Source organism: Sceloporus undulatus, chromosome 7, assembly GCF_019175285.1.
Source record: "Sceloporus undulatus isolate JIND9_A2432 ecotype Alabama chromosome 7, SceUnd_v1.1, whole genome shotgun sequence".
Taxonomy (NCBI): Eukaryota; Metazoa; Chordata; class Lepidosauria; order Squamata; family Phrynosomatidae; genus Sceloporus; species Sceloporus undulatus.
The window spans coordinates 22,638,707-22,657,655 of NC_056528.1; the positions used below are offsets into that span (position 1 = coordinate 22,638,707).

Consider the following 18,949-nt stretch of genomic DNA (forward strand, 5'->3'; position numbering starts at 1 on the left):
CAGATTAATTGTCCCGCTCTGGACATCCTTATCCGCTCTGTAACCCTACCCAGCTAGCCCCCCTTCCCTTTCTGCCCTATAGCTTCCAGCTCAATTAACTTAATGCTATGCAAATGAGCGGCTCTCCTGATCGTTAGCTTCTAGCCCCGGAATGTTAATAGCATAATTGGGCCTTCAGCAAGGTAATTAGACACGATCCCTTCCATTAGTCTTACAAGGCTAATTGTTGTTGTTGGGAGGGGGGCAGGTCCCTCTGCCTCGGGCAAAGAAGGGCCAGCAAATGCAGACAAAACACCGACAAGGGAAAACATCGGGAAGGGGGGCTGGCAAAGAGACCCAAGTGGAAACCCAGGGAGCAGGAGGAGGAGGAGGAGGATTTGGTGATGCAAAGCCTCTGCTCCCAAAACAGGGGCCCCTCAGATGGGGAGAAACCAGCTCCCCACCTGAGGTAACAGCTTCCTCCAAGTGTACAGACTGTGGCCAGGCAGTTAAAAAGAAAGAAAGAAAGAAAGAAAGAAAGAAAGAATAGTATTTCTAAAGTGAAGTTGAAGGCTTTCATGACCGGCATCCATAGTTTTTGGTGGGTTTTTCGGGCTATGCAGCCATGTTCTAGAAGAGCTTATTCCTGACGTTTCACCAGCATCTGTGGTTGGCATCTTGCCAGCCATAGATGCTGGCGAAACATCAGGAATAAACTCTTCTAGAATATGGTCACATAGCCCGAAAAACCCACAAAAAAACTATAGTATTTCTAAACCCCGCTGCTGCTGCTGTGTGCCTTCAAGTCATTTCTGACTTATGGAGGCCCTAAGGCAAACCTACCAGATGGGTTTCTTGGCAGAAATTGTTCAGAGGAGGTTTGCCCTTGCAGAGAGAATGTGACTTGCCCAAGTCACCCACTGTTTCCATCACCCAGCAGGGATTCGAACCCTGGTTCCCCAGTCTCCCAGTCCAGCACTCAAACCACTGTACCATGTTGGCCCTCTATTTCTAAACTCACAAACTCTGATATTGCAGCTGTGTCTCCTCTTCCCCCTGCACCCCTTTGGATTTTGGCCCATAGTGTCAGTTTGAGGGCCGTCCATGGCTGTCCTGTTTTTATCAATGCATAATTCACCCTGAGAGCCCTTTCAGAGTAGCAGGAGCTATGAATGCTATGAAGAAATATGTCAAGAACTGTGGCCCGTCCTGTGTGGTCCCAGCACAGGGGATTCTCTGGCAAGGGGGAAACTGGGAGAGCTGCCCAAGGTTGAGAAGCCCCCAAGCGTTGGGTCTTGAGACACATTGGCAATGGCCTTCTAGAATGTGAAGAAGACCCTAATGCTTCTTTTGCTGGGTGGGTTTTGCCAGAGCAGATGCCATGCGCAAGTGGTCTACTTGTGAGGGAAGTGGTAGCGAGTTTTTTCCAACTCCCTCACAGAGCCAGCTAGTTCTGCCTTCCCAGAAAAGGAAGCCATATGCATCTTGAGTAAGCACCCCAGGCACCCTTGGCAGTCCCAGCTGTCTCAGGGAATCTCTCCTCCGGGATGAGGCCTCTTTCCACCAACAGTATCCCGCTTGGCGCTTTTATTCCCAAAGTTGCTGCCTGCTGCCAACCGGCGGTTCAGAGGTAATGTACCTTTTTGAAGTGGCTGCTTCAAAAATAATTGCTCCAGAGCTCTCAAAAGGCAGGCAGCAAATGTAGTACCAAGAATGTCTTAAGCTAAATTTTAACCCTTCTAGGAGCAAGAATGACCTTTCCACATTTACACAGAATAATAATATTCTCTCGTCTCTCCTCCTCCCTCCCATCACCACAAACAATGGAAATAAATAGTCAAATGTCAACAGCTTCAAAATTGTAGGAGGGTTTCATTTTCTTTCTTATTTTTTATTCTTTCATTTATGTCATTCATCTGTCTTTCTATGAACAAACAACAAGCAAATAAAGTTGGTTTAAAAAAAACACCAGCCTTCCTAGGGAAGGCTCTCCCCTGTTTAATTGACAAAACTAATAGACCAGGACACCCTGATTCTCCTAGTCCCTCATGTTCTGCTGTGTACTGGGATAGTGTCTCTATTTTTTGTTCCATTCCCAAGGCCAAATTCGTGGTGGGTTGGAGACTCAAAGCATGGAGGATGTGGAGGAGGAGGAGGAGGAGAGGCTTGGCGTCTTCTGGTCTGGCTGGTTCTCTGGGCCAGAAACAAAGAGCCCCAGGTTTCTGCTCCAACAAGAGTTCCTCCACCAGACTCCAGAGGCTGGTGGGAAGGGGTCCAAAGGGTCCGCGATGGGAAGGGAAGGAGAAGCCATTCCTCGCAGGCATAATGACCTTTGGCTCCTGGCCTTTGGGGCATTCTGCCACAGTGGAAACCTTAAGAGGAAACTAGCTAGGCAATCTCAGGATCTGCTTCCAAGGCCCTTTGCCATCCTGGGCCAGGCCTGCCACTGAGGTCCTGCCTTCGTAAGCTAGAAGAGGGCTTCCCATCTTGAGGGGAAGGGAGCCAGAAGCCGAACCTGACTGAAGGCATCTGTCTCTCTCCAACTAAAGACGGTACAAACACCTGGCTTCCACTTTTGAGGGGAAGGGGCCATAGCCCACAGCCACTGTGGTGAGCCTGGTGGCCCAGCAACACTCACTGGAGGGTTGGGGATGGGGTGTGATCCAGAACCATCTGGGGATATTTTGCTGCCAGAGATAAAGAACACAATGGCACCTAAAGGAGTCAGTGAATCTTCTATCATCACTGGTGCAGAGATGGCATCTTCCCATGCCTGAACACCGGTGGAGGGCCACCCAGGGTAGTCAAAGGGGCTCCAGGGTTTTATCTTACTTTGGCCCCAACCCCAGAAGGCAACTGACTTCTCAAAACACCATGGGCTTGGAAACTTTTCTCCCTTCCTTGACAGGACCTTAATTAAGTCACGTAGCCTCCTCTCCACATTGTTTTCGATTGGTCTGCAAAAGGCAGCAGGTAAATGTTAAGAGGGGGAAGGAGCGGAGAATTTGAAGTTGGATGATCTTTAACCAAATTCTCTCTTCCAACAGACACCAGAGCATCCATGGAATACATATTCAGTGATAAGTATTCCAGCCCACGTCTGGCAAACTTGGAGATAATGGCACCATGCGAAGGTCACGGAGGTTCTATTAGCTCAATTAATAGAGGAGTAAGATAGGGCTAATACCGAGCTCTTCAAATGGCTAAAGAATAGAGCTGCTAGTAATAGAGTTATTAACCTCTCCCAGCCATTGAATTTTGCTGCTGGTTCAAACTCCATCTCCTAGTTCAGGCCGCCATTAACAGGCTGTTTATTATCCCTAATCCACTGTGGAAATCAGATGCTGAAATGGGAAGGCCCAAATCACGACAAAAGGAGATAAAATTGTCATTCCCTCTCTTCCATCACAATCTGCCCACGCATGCACATACAAACCATGGGAGAAGGAGTCCTGAAATTTAAACACACATCCTAGATCAAGTTTTAGGAAAGAGGAATGGCATTTGCTCCCTTGCCTACAAGCGAAGAAAAGAAAAATGCCATACAAAGAGGAAGTGATGCTCCTGGAAGTGTCGCTACCTTTTTTAAACAGAAAATGACAGAAACACAGAGATGGAAGGGATCTCAAGGGTCATTCAGTCCAACCCCATTCTTTCATGCAGGAAGACACAACTAAAGTACTCCTGAGAGATGCCTCTCCAATGTCTGTTTAAAGATCTTCAAAGGTCCACCACCCTCTGAAACAGCCTACTCCACCCTCAAATAGTTCTTACACAAAGACGTTCCCTTGCAACAATGATCACTATGATTATTCCTGACAAGAGACAGGAGATGGGTTGGGAAGCAGGGTTGTGCCACCAGCCTCACCCAAAGGCCATTTGCCCTTTCTTTTTCCCTTGCACCTCTTTCCCCTCTGTACCACTCTTAGACTGCAGGCAGGGATGGTTTTGACTTACAGAACTGGCTCCAAGCAACTCCAGCTGTGACTATCTACAAGCCTTATGTTCTATGAATTTGGTGAATCTCATGTGCTCACACATGTGTATACATACACACACACACACAGAGAAAGAGAGAGAGAGAGAGAGAGAGAGAGAGAGAGAGAGAGATGTGCTCACCCCACACAGCATTATGGCCTCCCCTAGGTAAGTGCTGTGTGTAAAAAAGCCCTTCCCAGTGTCAGTCCACTGTTCCTTCATGGTCTATGTTAATTCCAAACAAAATCTAACCCTTTCTGCTGGCAGGCAAATGAAATAAATAATTTTCATTTCTGCTTGGGCAGGCCTTTGGATGCCGTGGCTGAAGCTACCAGGGATCTCTTTTTTATTATTATTATTACATATTAAGAAACTTTATAGCCCAATTTGTTTCTTGTGGCTGTTGGGGGTTCCTCACCCCCACTTCAAAATAATGTGATCCCCCCTTTTTTTGCCATCCATCATGGGATTTTTCTTTCCCTTTCTATAAGACGGAGGAGCCAAGCGACTGATCCTGCTCGATGGTAGATAATTTAGTATTATTTGCTGCAGGTTTATGAGACGGAAGCCAGATAAAACATAGCATTTGTACACTAAACCATTTATTACTTCTACGAAACAGACTTACACGTTGATGTCCCAACAATAATTCTGCTTTTGATCATCCAGAGAGGCCGACTCCATGCGCAGAGTAACAGGCCTTTCCACCAATAACTTTGTTTACTGATGTGATGGGGTTTTAATAATAAACTTGATATATATGTAAATTTATTTTAATCTAATTTCATCAGCCTAAGCCCACCTAAAAATGAGAAGGTGCCGGGAGAGGGAGGCACTGTGATTTATACCCTTCCACTTCTATTCCCAGATTGATTTCCTGGCACTCATTCTGTCTGGATTTTTTTCTCGCAGTGTCAGAAACAGTCTCCACTGTGGCGGCCTGCCTGTATTTTATAGCCACAGTGCCTCCAAGCAAAAGATTTACAGAATGGCTTCATTCCGCCAGGCTGCTGCATGTGCTCCCCATCACTTCTCTCCTGCCTGCCTAGTGCTGGGCAAATGGCTATCTTGCCTGGAAGGTGCTGGCCTTTGAATCCATCGGCCCTTCCACCCAGCCCCAGTGTGCACACAATCCCCTTCCTCTGTTAGAATAAGCTGGAATTATTATGCTTGCCTCTAGTGCTTGCATTCCTCTGGCCACTTGATGGTTCAAGAGATTTGGTCTCCCAAAGTAAAGAACAAGATGGTGCCCTGCTGTCCATTCCCCTCTTTCCATGCATGGTGGCTACAGGACTGGCACTGACCACACCAGACAGCAGCAGCCTGGCTGAGGGGGCACAGAACAAGTCACCTCACAAACACTGTCCCCTCCTCAGGACTGCCCGACTGCTTCCATCCATCTGCCACCTGCGAGACAGACCCACTTTGCCCAGTGGTAGAGATGGCCTCCTTAGAGAATTCGTCTCTTCCATTCAAAGAGCACTGCTCCTCATTTTGCTCTTAAGAACAAGCCAAGAGCATCAGCTGCAAAGATCTCCCTAGCATCCCAGCATCCAGTTCCCCAAAGCAGTCCATTAGAGGCCTCCAGGAAGCCAACACTCCACCCCACCCTGCTCTCGCTTTCCAACCATTGGAATTCAGAAACAGGCTGCCATCTTCCTCCTCCATCAGTGAAGGTGCCACAACCACTTCCAAATTACTACTACTACTACTACTACTACTACTACTATTATTTCATCTTTCTCCCATTCAAGGCAGCTAACAACACATTTAAAATAATACAGATGAAAACTTTAATAAATGTATAAATATAAAAGTTATTTTTAAATCAATTTTATTTATTTTTTAAACCTAGGCACAAACCATTTTAAAAAGCATCAAGCAGCAATAAAACCCCACCTCAGTCAGTTTCTAAAAGGCTAATGCCATAAAATGTTATAACATGCTGTCGGAAGGAGAGTAAGGATAGTAAGGCCATCTTGTCTGGGAGCAGCCACTGAGAAGGCACCATTGTCATATCCATTGTTCCCACCAAATGAACCTGAAGAGGTGGCGGGACAGAGAGAAGGGCCTCCCCAGGTGATCTTAGAGCTCCAAAAAAGGAAGTTATGTTGCAAACACACTCCTGGTCACCACTGAAACTGGGCCTCCAGGTTCAGGGCTGAATCCAAAAGTACTTCCAAATGGTGAACACATGTTTTCAGGGGAGTGTAACCCCAGTGTGGTGTTGTGGTTTGAGCATTGGACTACAACACTGGAGATCAGGATTCAGTTCCAAACTCTGCCATGGAAACCCACTGGGTGACTTTGAGTGAGTCACACAGTCTCAACCCAGAAAACCCCACAATATGGTTGCTTTAGAGTTGCCATAAGTCAGAAAGGACTTGAAGGCCCACAATAATAAGTAACCACATCTAACACAGAATGAATCCTTGTTCCCAGAGCCAAAGCCAAGCTTCAGCCTCACCACCATATCCTACAAATGAGTCTCTGAGAGAATTTCAGCAGCAGAAGTCTTCTCTTCACTCCTCCCTTTACAATTCCAGCAAGGAATTGGCCATTTTCCACAGTGGCCACACATTCTGATGTTTTCTTTGAGCTCTCCATTATGACCTCAAGAAGGGTACTCTATGTGGCATTCCAAGCATGGTAAATCTATGACTTTGAAAGCTGCCTGTCCCTGTGGTTCCCTTCCTAATGCACTTCCAACATGGGAAGTGCCCTTTTCTCACAGTCATTGGCCATGTACTGGACCGAGCTTTCACTAAGCAATTGACTACACGTCTCACCCCAAGGGCCAAATAGCCTCTTGCTAGGAGAGGAGAAAACCAACAGCCAAAGTGAAAGGAAGGGAGTGGAAACCCAGGCAGAGCAGCCCAGTGGTCACATCACTGGATGAGGTGGGTGGGAACAAGAGCTGCTCCATCCTAGTCTGGGAAGGAAGGAAGGAAGGAAGGAAGGAAGGAAGGAAGGAAGGAAGGAAGAATTGAGTTTTGCCCACCAGTTGTAAGAAGCAAGGCTCTAACCCTCCACATTTCTCAAGGGCACAGCTCTTCTGAAGCTAGGCCAACCATTACCTGTTTGGATTAATGTCCATGTGCAGCATCAGCTTTGCCTGATCCTCATCTCTTGGGAAGCCATGGAGCACCCAGCCTCGGATGTGGCAGTCCAGCTGGTTCAGCCTCTGTGACAGCAGCTTCAAGACAATGTTGTCTGCCACTGGAACAGAGATTGGGGGAAGACATCTCATCAGAGCAGATAGCAGGAAAGGAGGAACTGGAGGGTCTATCACCTAAAATCCTAACTTAGTCTCTGGATTTCACACACAGGTAAACCAAAGAACTGGTCCAGCTGCTAGGATCTGGCTTGTGGAGTGCAGAGCTGATAGCCACACTAGAGAAGAGGCTGATACTGGAGAGATAGACCAGGGGGAGCCTGTGGTACATGGAAGTGCCAGTACACCTGACTGTCCTGATGAGAAATCTGTACTTATGACAAGAGGCTACTGTTAGTACAGAATACGGAAACACAGGATGGTTCCCAATTGGCGAGGGGGTCAGGAAAGGCTACGTTGTATCGCCCTATTTGTTCAACTTGTACACAAAAAATATCATACGAAAAGCAGATTTTGTACTTTATCACACCAGTCCCTTTCTTGTTGCATCACGGGGGGGGGGGGGAGGAAAAACAACACCTACCTACCGCTTTATTGTCATTTTTTTTCCGACATTACCTTTACCTATTAGCTGAATGAGCACTACAAGGGAACATGGGTTCAAATCTCACTTTTGCACCAAGTGAGAAATTGATGGCCCTTTAGCAAGCTGGCCAGCAATATCTGCCAGCTTGCAAAGCAGAATCCAGGATGAGCAGCCTTGCTTCCGTTGCCCTGCGATTAGCACAAATGCAAGGCAGCTCTCCTCTCCCCTCGCAGGGGACTTCCTGGAGGTTGTCAGGAAAAATGGTGAGTCTAGATAATTGCCAGCAGAGCCGCCCCAAAAGCTTGTCCTGCGTCTCTGGGCCTCAAGTGAATGACTCGTGGGCACAGTTGAGTTCAGAATCCTTCTGATGAAGTCGTCAATCCGTGTGCTTTAAGGGGATTATGAAGGCGCAGGAGAACTTCAAACCATCAATTCCCTTTCATCCTAAACATGAGCAAGTTTCCATCTCTGAGGGAGAATGAGAATCTCTACAGAGAAGTCTTTAGAAAAGCCGGAGGAGTACTTTCCAAGGGGTGGGTGGCGATTTGGGGATGGGGGTCTCAGGCAGCAAAGAGTGTGGACCACCCTGTTCCCCCAAATGGCAAGAAACATTCCCTGGAGTGGCAGACGTGGAGACATAAGAGTCTTGAGGGCACCTCTTGCACCTGTGGCTTTTAGGGGGTCTGAGAGGAGAACTGTTCTTCAGGTAAGAAAAGCCCCAAGGTTCCTTCAAGCAACAATGTGAGCCAGAGGGATAATCTCTGAAAGCAGGGCCACATGACTTGGCAGAGGTAGGTAGACTGCAACTCCCGTCAGCTGCCCAATGGTCAGGAGAGTTGGGAGATGCAGTCCCACCAATACCTGGAGTTACCCAGCCCCTGCCTTTGGGCAAGAGATACCAACCAGAAATCCCATGGACTGCCATGGGAAAGGCACAAGCTAGCTTTAGGACTGGAAGCCCCAACACATGGGCATGGAGATGGATTTTGGATTAAATGAGCCCTCATTGGCAACAAGTCCCAGAAGAACCTCAGCTGCATATTGGTTTTAACATGCATGTTTTTAAAATGAGTAAGATTGTTCCCACAGGGTCTGAAGCAATGCCAGTCCCCACTTTTCTTGTGACAATTGTGCAAAATGGAAATACTAGCCAGAGTCAGAGTGTCAGAAAATGGCTTTGGGAAAGGGGAAGAGGAGGAGGAGGAGAAGGAGGAATGGCTTCAATTACATCCTGCCTTTTCCCACAAAACCAAGATTCAAGGTGACTAACCCATTAAAACAAGGGCAGTTTAGCTAAAACATACATACATAAAACATAAATTTAGAGGCTAACCTCAAAGTGGAAATGTGTAAATGGCACAAAAACACTTTAAAGTACAACAATTAAAAATAATAAAGGGCCACTTAAAACCAGTACAATTAAAATGCCTTTGAAGATGCTCAGTACCAGATCCTGTTTGTTGGCCCCAGCTAAAGTAATATTTATTTAATCAATTTAATTATACCACCCCTCTCTTCCGACCTGGTGGTTTACAACAAGCCAAATAAAATAAAGCTAAAAACCTGATGATAAAAATGTTAATGCACAATTAAACAAGATATTTTATTAAAATGTCATTGTCTGTAAAGAGTGCAAACTCTTATTTATTAGCAGCATAAGAGCTGGAAAAGTCCACAAGACTCATCCAGTCCAAACCCTATCCATGCAGGAATACACAACCAAATCACCCCTGTAAGATGCCCATTCAATGTCTGTTTAAAGCCCATCAAAGGAGGAAAATCCACCACCCTTGGAAGCAAAAGTGATTCTGCTATCTAACAGCTCTTGCAGCAAAATAATGTCTTCCTAACATTTAGGTGGAATCTCTTTTCTTGTTATTTGAATCCACTGGTTTGTGTTCTAGTCCCTGAAGCAGCAGAAAACAACCTCGCTCCATCTTCTACATGACATCCCTTCAGCTATATATAGATGGTTATTACATCCCATTTCAGTCTTCTCCTTTCCAAGCTACGCATGCCCAGCTCCTTAAATCCTTGGTTACCAGACCTTTTATCATCTTGATTTCCCTTCTCTGGACATGTCCTAGCTTGTCAATATCCTTGAGCTGTTGTGTCCAGAAATGGACACAGCATTTCAGGTGAAGTCTGATGAAAGCAAAATAGAATACTCTCTAGGTTCAGTCTGTCAACCAATTATATATCCACAATGTCTATCCCACAGTTCACCAGACTGCCTACAAGAATACCATGGGGGATCTTGTCAAAAGCCTTACCGAAATCAAGATATACTACTGTACATCCACACTAATCCCCTGATCTACCAAACTTGTAAAAAAACGAGAGGAAGGAAGGAAGGATTAGTGTAACATGCCTTGTTTTTGAGAAACCCATGTTGGCTCATAGTAACCACAGCATTTTTTTCTAATTGCTTACATACTGAATGTTTAATTATCTGTTCCAGAACCTTTTCTGGCATCAAGGGCATCAGTGCCTAGTAGTTGCTTGGGTCCACTTTTTTGCCCTTTTTCAAAATGAGGACATTTTCCCACCTCCAATATGCTGGAATCTCTACAATGCTATGAAAAGCACAGTTACAGTTATAGCACAAAAGGGGTGGATTTCTCCCTTGCTGCTTTACAACTGAAACTCTCAGTTACACCTCAGTAAATCGATGTGGACCATGGCAGTAGGGGCATTTTAACCCCCATAGAATCATGTGGGGCTGTTCCAGCCCAGTTCTGACTGAAAATCATCTAAAAATTGTTCCCAGAAGTAACTGGAGGCCAACAATAGAGGGTTGTTTGGAATTAAACTGCCATGGGTCATTTTCTTCACCTGCAACGGGAAAAACATTTCTAAGTGGTCCAGGGACTTGGAGGGCCTGCAAAAAAGAGGCTGGGCCCCTCTTCATGGCCCATTGGCTGCACTTTTTCCAATCCTGCCTTTAATAGTCACCCCCAAAATGTCATTTTATAACAAGCTCCATTCATACTGTGCCATATTCTCCACACTATTGACCCTACAGACCCCTCAAGCTTTGTGCTTGACTCAGGCACTATGGGGATCACCAGTGCCCTGGCACAGGAGACCAGCAAAGGCCATTGTCACAAGGTACCAGATGTAAGCTGCATCACCTCTGTGCCCAGCCACCAGGTATATTGGCCAGGTGGTCCTTTTCCTTCTTTGCTCCGGATAAGATGGCCTTGGAGCCTGGAAGATGTCCTTCCACCCTGAAGAGGGAGGATGGATTATTCTTCTAAACATTTGTCAGGGAACAAGACCTGGCAAGCAGGCATGACCAATTCAGTCTGCTCTCCTGAACAGTGGGCAAAGTGCCAGCCAGATGTGGGATGTGGTGGAGGCAGGGGGAGTAATGATCCAGCTGGTGAATGTACGAAAGAGGGGTTTGGATATAAATATATGAGCCTTTAGGTTTTGTTCAGTGTGCTCAGAAACCAACCTGAGACCCAAGCAGTGCTCTTCTGCACTTCCTGACCAACTGTTGAGGTCTCTCTATGGCCACCTGTTTGGACCTTTCACCAACTGAAAGAAGAACCTCCAATCCTCCTTCCACAATAACCTTTTACATCCTTTTCCTACTTCTTATAAAAACATTAAACTTTTCCTATTCGTGTTGTTTTTGCCGCTGTGTCCTATGAACCTCATCACAGAATCATAGAATCATACACAAGGGCCATCCAGTCCAACCCCATTCTGCCATGCAGGAACTCTCAGTCAAAGCATTCCCTACAGATGGCCATCCAGCCTCTGTTTAAAGACCTCCAAGGAGGGAGACTCCCCCACTCTCCGAGGGAGTGTGTTCCAGTGTCGAATAGCCCTTACTTCCCCTCAAAATGGAGGAAGCTAAGCCAAATCACAGGTTATTGAAAGCAGGATGTATATATTGGGGTGGGGGGGCTGCTTCTTGACAAACATGTTTTTAAAAGGCTTCCTGACCCAAATGCTGATGGTCCAAGCACTAGCAGGAAGGGACCTCGATATCAGAGGGTATCACTTGGTGTATACCGCCAAGGAAACTTGTACAGTAATTAGGCATAAGATCCTATTTGATCTTAGAACCTAACTTGGTTAGTACTTAGATGGGAGGCTGTCAGTGGACTTGGCCACTGAGGACCTCTACAAGGGAAGGCCTCTCTGTTCAACCTCGAAGGACCAGAAATTGGGTTCTCATTTTTTGAAGAAGATCTAAATGTCAAGTGCCCCAGGATGCTGAATTATACATCCAGCATCATATTCCTCCGCTTGCTTGGTGTATGACAGTGAAATAATACACAGGCCTGCCAAGAGTACATTGAAGATACTGAAATCTGAAATAGTTTTCCTCCTTCTCAAGGTGCAGCAAAAACTCTTCTAGGTACATGCAGTATTTTTCTCTATTAAAAAAAGAACACCGCAACCAACTACCCAATGTTCTAAAGCTAAAAATATGGATCTGCAAAACTGCCAAAATTCACACACTTCAAGCTCAGCGCCCTTTCTAGTTTGCAGCTTTCCTGCCCGGTATCTTTGCCTTTCAAAAGGAATCAGAAGCCGCTGCTGACATATATTGACCTCTTCTCTCAACTGATAAATCCTTGATATCCACCAGCTGCCCAACAGTCTTTTTGGGACTGGGCTGGGGAGGGCTAAGGCTTGGCTTCTCCGCTGCCTCATGTCCAAAGCCACTTTGATGGTGCAGCCCACTTAGCCTTCTCCCTCCTCTTCAGAGGTCTCCCTCTTTCCCCTCCTTCTCTAGGCAGGTCTAAAGTCTTCCGCCATTAATTCTGATGCCTGAGGGTTGATCTCAGGGTTTGACAGTTAACATCTTGCCCTGATTATCAGCTACTGCCGAGGGCTACTATCGCTGGTGGGGCCTCTCATCCCTAAATCCAGCAAAGTGTGAAACTCGAATCTCTTATTATTCCACAAAGGTCAAATTGGTTTAAGATTACTTGAGACCTCCAGGGAAACTGTAGGGTTTTTTTTGCTGACCACCAAGTTTCCAGTTCTTTCTTTTGTAAAAGGTATTAGCAAAATGGATTCAAAGGACAGACTCTTTTGGTGACTGCCTGTGGCCAATGTAGTGCCTTGCCTGCATGGGAACCACCGCAAGGAGCCCTCAGCCCAGCTCCATGAGATATTCACCTGGTGTCTCCCAAAAGTCACAGAGGGTGCAATGGAAGGTGAAGCAGGCTTCCCACATGACTGGTCTCTGTGGGAGCAGAATGTGTCCCCTGTCTGATCCAGCTTTTGGCCCTCTTCTCACACACCAGGAGACCTGCACCTTGGTCTGAAGGGGGGGGGTCCTCACAGCCCTGGAACAAAGCAACTGGTGGGAGAAGTATGGGACAGAGAGGCAGCCACCCTCAGAAAGCCCTCTGTGAATGACAATGGGGTGAACACCAGGCAGCCCTACACCTATAAGCTGCCCCACCAGACTCTACAGACTCAGCTGCCTGCAGCCACCAGCACCACTGCCAAAATTGCCAAGGCTTCCTCCCTTCTCTGCTATTGCAGCATCACTTTGTTGTCATTGCTGTTTGCTGTTATAGCAACACTCTAAGAGAGCTGTGTGATACTCTGGCTAGCTCAGGGCAGCATCTGTGGCTTCCTTGGTGGAGTCCATCCACCTGCCGTGTGGCCTCTTTCTTTCTCTGCTGCCTCCCATTTCCCCCAGCATTGTTCTCTTTTCTAATTAGTCACATCATTTTATGATGTAGCTAAAGAATGATAGCCTAAAATGAGTCCTTTGGGTTTCTAGTGAGAGTTCATGCCTAATTTGATGTCAGACCCACTTGCTGCTCTCTTTGGCAGTCCATGACATCTCCTCAAACCCTTGATCAATTACTTGATTTTCTTTCCTTCCAGTTGTGTTCACTACCCACCTTTCAAAACTATTCATAGAAATCTGAAATACTATGGCATGGGTGATCCTGACTTTGGTGCTCAGTGATGTATCTTTCCTCTGGGAGCTACTTCACACTGGAAAAGAATAGCTTAAGACTGGCTGAGTGTCTCTATATAGTATGGTAAATCTCTCTCATGGCACAAAACTAGGATAACTCCCAAGAGGTTTGGAGGCTAGAGTGGCAACATCTTCATCTTCTCCCTCGGTGGCAGTGTTGCTGAGGCTCTGGTGATGGTTGTGTCTCCTCCTCACTTGTGTTACTTCAGAACAAGAGGACAAGTGGACCTGCAGCCCTGCTCAGATGGGAAGGTTGAATTTAGACATGCAGAATGGGAGCAGTGGCCCTTTGGAGAAATGCAGCTTGAACGTGGTTCATGACACATCCAGAGCTTGGGGACATTCCTGGTTTGAAGTACACTTCCAGAGCACACAAAGACAGAGGCTCTGTTGGCATCTGGGATGGCAGCAGTCACCTACTCTTTCCAACAGGTGCACAAAATAACAATTAAACCTAATTTACCTGTGTGATTGAGTAGGGGACAACTAATCCCACTTCTTTTTCTTCTAATGGAGGGCAGTTTTTTTAAAAAATGAACTTGAATTTAAATAAAGGCAAGCCTAGGGGGGTTGGAGGAAGGAGAGGCAATGGAGATAAAGTTGTTCTGAATCTGGGAGCCAGCCACCAATTGGCTGTTCAAGTTTTAAGAGACAATTTGTATAGAAAAGCTTCCACTTTCCACTTTCTGCTTGGAGAAACTGCCTGTGTCCAGATGATGCTTCTGCTGGCGATGGCCAAGGCCTCAGTGGCCTTCCCTGCCTCTCTCTCCTCTTACCCTGTCTCCAGAGCAGGGGAATTTGATTTGATTTTAAGAAAGACGAGGCCTGGTTGTTCTCCAGTCTGCAAAGGTTCTCCCTCCCCATCCCTTTTTCTTTTCTTTTGCCAAGCTGCCTTTTATTCGACACTTTCTGTCTCATCACGTGTGGCTTCTCCGTCTGAAGCCTCTACTAGGCTCTCGCTTTGAAGAGGACTTCTGAAGCTACATCTGGTCCAGCGGCCGCATTACAAGTATGCATGTAAACTACAGTTTCCATGGGAAACCAAGGTTCAGACTCCTTCAAAGCACGGCTAACATAATAAGTACAGAGGCGATATCTGAGACAATCATTATTATTTCCTTAACACCACAGCTGTTTTCGTGGCTTTTGAGTCCTGCCAACTGCAGCTCTAGTCTGCCGCTTGCTACCACTCTGCCTCTGATGTACTCCTAATCAACAGACCCAGCAGTGGGCAGCGCAAAGCCGCCTGGCAGGACTGCCGCTTTGCTTATGGCGCAGTGCCACCTGCTGCCCATGCAGGGCTCCTACAACATGGAGGGAGGGGGACCGGGGGGGGGGGGCTCTGTATTCCTTCACATGCCAAGTGATCAGACTCAGGTCCACCTCTTTGCCCATTCCAGGAAAGGCAGAGAAGATGTCCACCCACCGCCAGCTTCCAAGTTCTGTTCTGACCAGCTAAAGAGGTTGTGCAGATTTCTGTTATGCTTTCAAAACCTGGAAATCCTCTTTGACTAGACAGGAAGGAAAAAGATACTATAAGCAACACGGGCTCTATTTTACTACCGTCTGCTCTTTTTCTTTGGTCTCACAAGCCACTAATCACCCCGAATGAAATGGAAAAAAAATTCATAAGGGGCACCAGGTTCACACAAAATGGTAATTTTCTATGGCCAAACCAGCTGGGATGTGGTGTGTGTGTGTGTGTGTGTGTGTGTGTGCGTGCGTGCGTGCGTGTGTGTATCTGGGGCATGTCCTCCCAAAAAGGGCATCCTTCTCGTTTTAGTTTCACAGAACTTTCTACATTGCTGACTCGCAACACTCTCCCAATAAGTAAACATGTTGTGCTTCATCTTGGAGAGAGAAATAGTTGTTGTGTGCCTTCAAGTCATTTCTGACTTAGGGTGACCCTAAGGTGACCATATTACCGGGTTTTCTTGACAGAATGAGGAGGTTGTCTTTGCCCTTTCTGAGGCAGAGAGAAGTGTGTGACCTGTAGGTTTCTATGGCCAAGCAGAGGGTCAAACCCTGGTCTATAGAGTCCTAGTCCAACCCTCTTAGAGAGGAAAAAGAGCACGGGTTAAAACAACAACAGGACAAAAGGCTCACATGGACTATGCCCTGGTCTGCTTTTTTCCAGTATCTGAGCAACAGGGAAGGGGCCTGTCAGCACCACCACCCTGTTGATTCCCTAAAGAAAGGGGAGTTTGGCTGCAGACAAGAATCTTGCTGACCTGCCTCTACATGTTCTGCATGCTCTCTGCAATGTGAGTGGCAGTGTGGCCGGGAAAGGGGTGAGCAACCACCACTCCCAAGCAATAATTTACCCCAAGCTGGGGAAAACTGGGTGTTTGGCTCTGCGAGAGTTATAAACCAAAAAGGTAATTTTTCTGAAGCTCTGATTTCACCACTTGCTGGAGCTAATCCTGAGGACTACACAGTATTTTCAGCTGCCTCTGGCTAATCACCCAGAGGCTTTGCAAAGACCAGTCTTTGGAGCAGAGCTTGGTCTGTGCTTGACTCCTGCTGCCACCTGCTGGTTATCAACACCCACTACCACCTGGTAACCTCTAGGGCCATGGTGGTGAACCTATGGCACGCAGACCAGAGATGGCACATGAAGCCATTTTCCGTGGCACGCAGAGGATGGAACATGATTTCCCCCCGAGAAATCATGTCCTAGTCACCAGGTAATACCCAGTGCCAGAAGGCCTTTTAGTTTGGGCACTTGGTACCTAAAAGGTTCACTATCACTGCTCTAGGGTTCCCAGATCTCCAAGCCTAGTTCTAAGTCTCGGATCCTGGACCCTCGCCTCCAGCCCTCACAGTGAGGAGGAAGAATCTCAGGGTGAGAGTACTGCCTTGAAAACTAAATGTTCAAGTGTGTGTGTGTGTGTGTGTGTGTACCGTCCTCTGTTAGATTTGGTTTCTTCATTATTCAAATTACATACTTTAACTGTGGTTGAGGCCCCATGTTACCATGCTCCAGAAGGAGCCTTCCCTTGGTTCTGGCCCTGAAATCTCAGCTAGCAACTCCAGTAAGGGGGTTGTGTGAAAAAGAGGAGCATTTTATGAAAATACAGAAATACAGAAAACCTTGGATTTTGCATACACAAAAAAACCCCACTATCTTTTGCACTAAAATCCCCATGTGTGTTACTAGAATTGGGATGTGTTTGTGTGCAAGAAAAACACCACCAGATGACTCTGTGGGGCAAAGGAAAGGGTCAGCAGTCTCACTGGCTCCGGTTGGGCCACCACTCCTGGCTATTGGCACTTTCTTAAGTGTCCTTAAAATAGCAAACAATTGAGCACTTCTTTGAAAAAAACTGGACTGGCCAACAAACCCAGGATGCTCTATGAATTGAATAAAGGGGGCAATGGTAAATAATTGGTCTGTGGATTAACCAAGGATGGTGATATATCATGAGACCTCACCCTGCTTTAGACCAATCTGGGGGAGCTTATTGTTCAGTAAACCGTACAACATCCTTAGAAAGTAGGCTAACGTTAGTTATGTTAGCTGAAGCTGGGAGTGTGGTGGAACGTGGAAGGCTACATTGGTGAGTGAAAAAGGACGCCCAGGCTTCCAGGGTGTGTGTATGTGTTTGTGACTTCAATGTCCTCCTCCATATATGGAAGGAAGCATGTGGAGGGATTTGCTAAAATTCCCAGTGATATAGAAGTGGGAATTGTCTGTGGATTAACTTCACTCACCCCGCATGGTGCAAGACAGTATGTGGCTAGATCGGATGACCCTTGAGGGCTCTTCCAACTCTAGGATTCTGTGATTCTAAATCCAAAATCCTGCCAAAATTCTCTCCTGTATCCAAAGAGCAGGAAGGCTTCTTCTCCTTTGTATCAGGAAACCTTACACACAGTTTTACTGCGGTGAGTTAAAAATACACACACACACAGAGTGAAACTAACCCTTTGAGAGTGGATTGAGGGGAATTAAATAAACAGTACAGGAAAAGTCACATAAAAAATTAATCCGGCTATTTTACCACTCAAAAATAAAACCAGTCATACAGAGGGAAAACCTATGTTTTGAGAAATCAGCAGCTTGGACACTACCTGGCTTTTCTAAAAGATTAGACTCTGAAAATGTCTAGATGAGAGTCTGAGGAAGGGAAGAATGAGAGGAAAAGAGAGGAAAATCTATATAAATGTTTGTCTTGTTCTCCTGACTGTCAATTTTCACCAGCAATAATTGGGGGGGGGAACGCTCCCCTGCTTCTTATTCGAAGGGAAAATATTGTTATTAGTAATAATAATAATAAAAGACCCTCTGTTCTGATGCAATTCCCAGGTGAGGGAGAAAATGGCAAAAGTTTCCAGGGAAGCGACTTCAAAAGCTTTGTCAAAGAAGGGAGGGGGCAGGAGCTTCCTTTTTAAAATGCAGGTGCAGAAGGAAGGTTAGGAGAAGCAAAAGCAGAGAAAAAGAAAGAAAGAAAGAAAGAAAGAAAGAAAGAAAGAGATGTTTCCTATCCAGACTCAGCTGGAGGGTCTGAATGCACAAAGCTTTCAAGAAAACTGAAAAATAATCCGTGGTATTAGTTCCCATTTGGGTGTGCGTGTGTGTGTTGTGTGTTGTGCTTCTTCCTCCCTCCTTCTCTCCCTCCCTGGGCTCCTAAGAAGCGAAGGGAGCACCGCGGGGCCCCTCCAGCTTGTGAAAAATTAAACTCGGCGGATTCAAACTGTCCTATTTCCACATCAAACGCTGAGACGCGCCACGCTTTCCCAACTCGCCTTCAAACGGCCCCCAAGTTTCCTCCACGAGGCGAAGGGAGAGGGAGGGAGGGAGGGAGGAAGGGGTTTGACTCCGGTTCCCCCTCGTCCTCCGCAGCCTCTGCTCTCCCGCCTAATTGCTCCTCCAGGAGAGATAGGGAAGAGGAGGAGGAAGATGAAGAAGAAGAAGAGGAGGAGGGAGCCTCCTCCCCCAGGGTGACCTAATAACCTCAAAGGATGCCAGCTGACACCATCTGACCTGAAAAGGCAGGCCCAACTCCATCAGGGCTAGCCTGAAGAAGAAGAGCCCTCCCTCCATGGCATCTGTCATCATCTGGCCTGGAAGGGAGTGAAAAGGCAGGCCTGACTCCATCAGGGCTAGCCAGTGGAAGAAGAGCCCTCCCTCCATAGCATCTGTCATCATCTGGCCTGGGAGGGAGTGAAAAGGCAGGCCCAACTCCATCAGGGCTAACCTAAAGAAGCAGGGCCCTCCCTCCATGGTATCTGACACCATCCGGCCTGGGAGGGAGTGAAAAGGCAGGCCCAAGTATATCAGGGCCAGTATTGCCAATCACCCTTGAAGGGAAATTCCCTGATT

General features: G+C 46.7%; 1 protein-coding gene across 4 annotated transcripts in view; it reads right to left on the reverse strand.

Annotated features, from left to right (window-relative positions):
* The window catches only part of AK8 (adenylate kinase 8), a 77,199-nt gene that overhangs the window by 15,233 nt on the left and 43,017 nt on the right, over positions 1 to 18,949 (reverse strand). For all 4 annotated transcript variants that reach the window (XM_042480048.1, XM_042480049.1, XM_042480050.1 and 1 more), the window contains one exon: positions 7,035 to 7,176. In XM_042480048.1, coding sequence (XP_042335982.1) covers positions 7,035 to 7,176 — 142 coding nt within the window. The remainder of the gene's footprint in view (positions 1 to 7,034; positions 7,177 to 18,949) is intronic.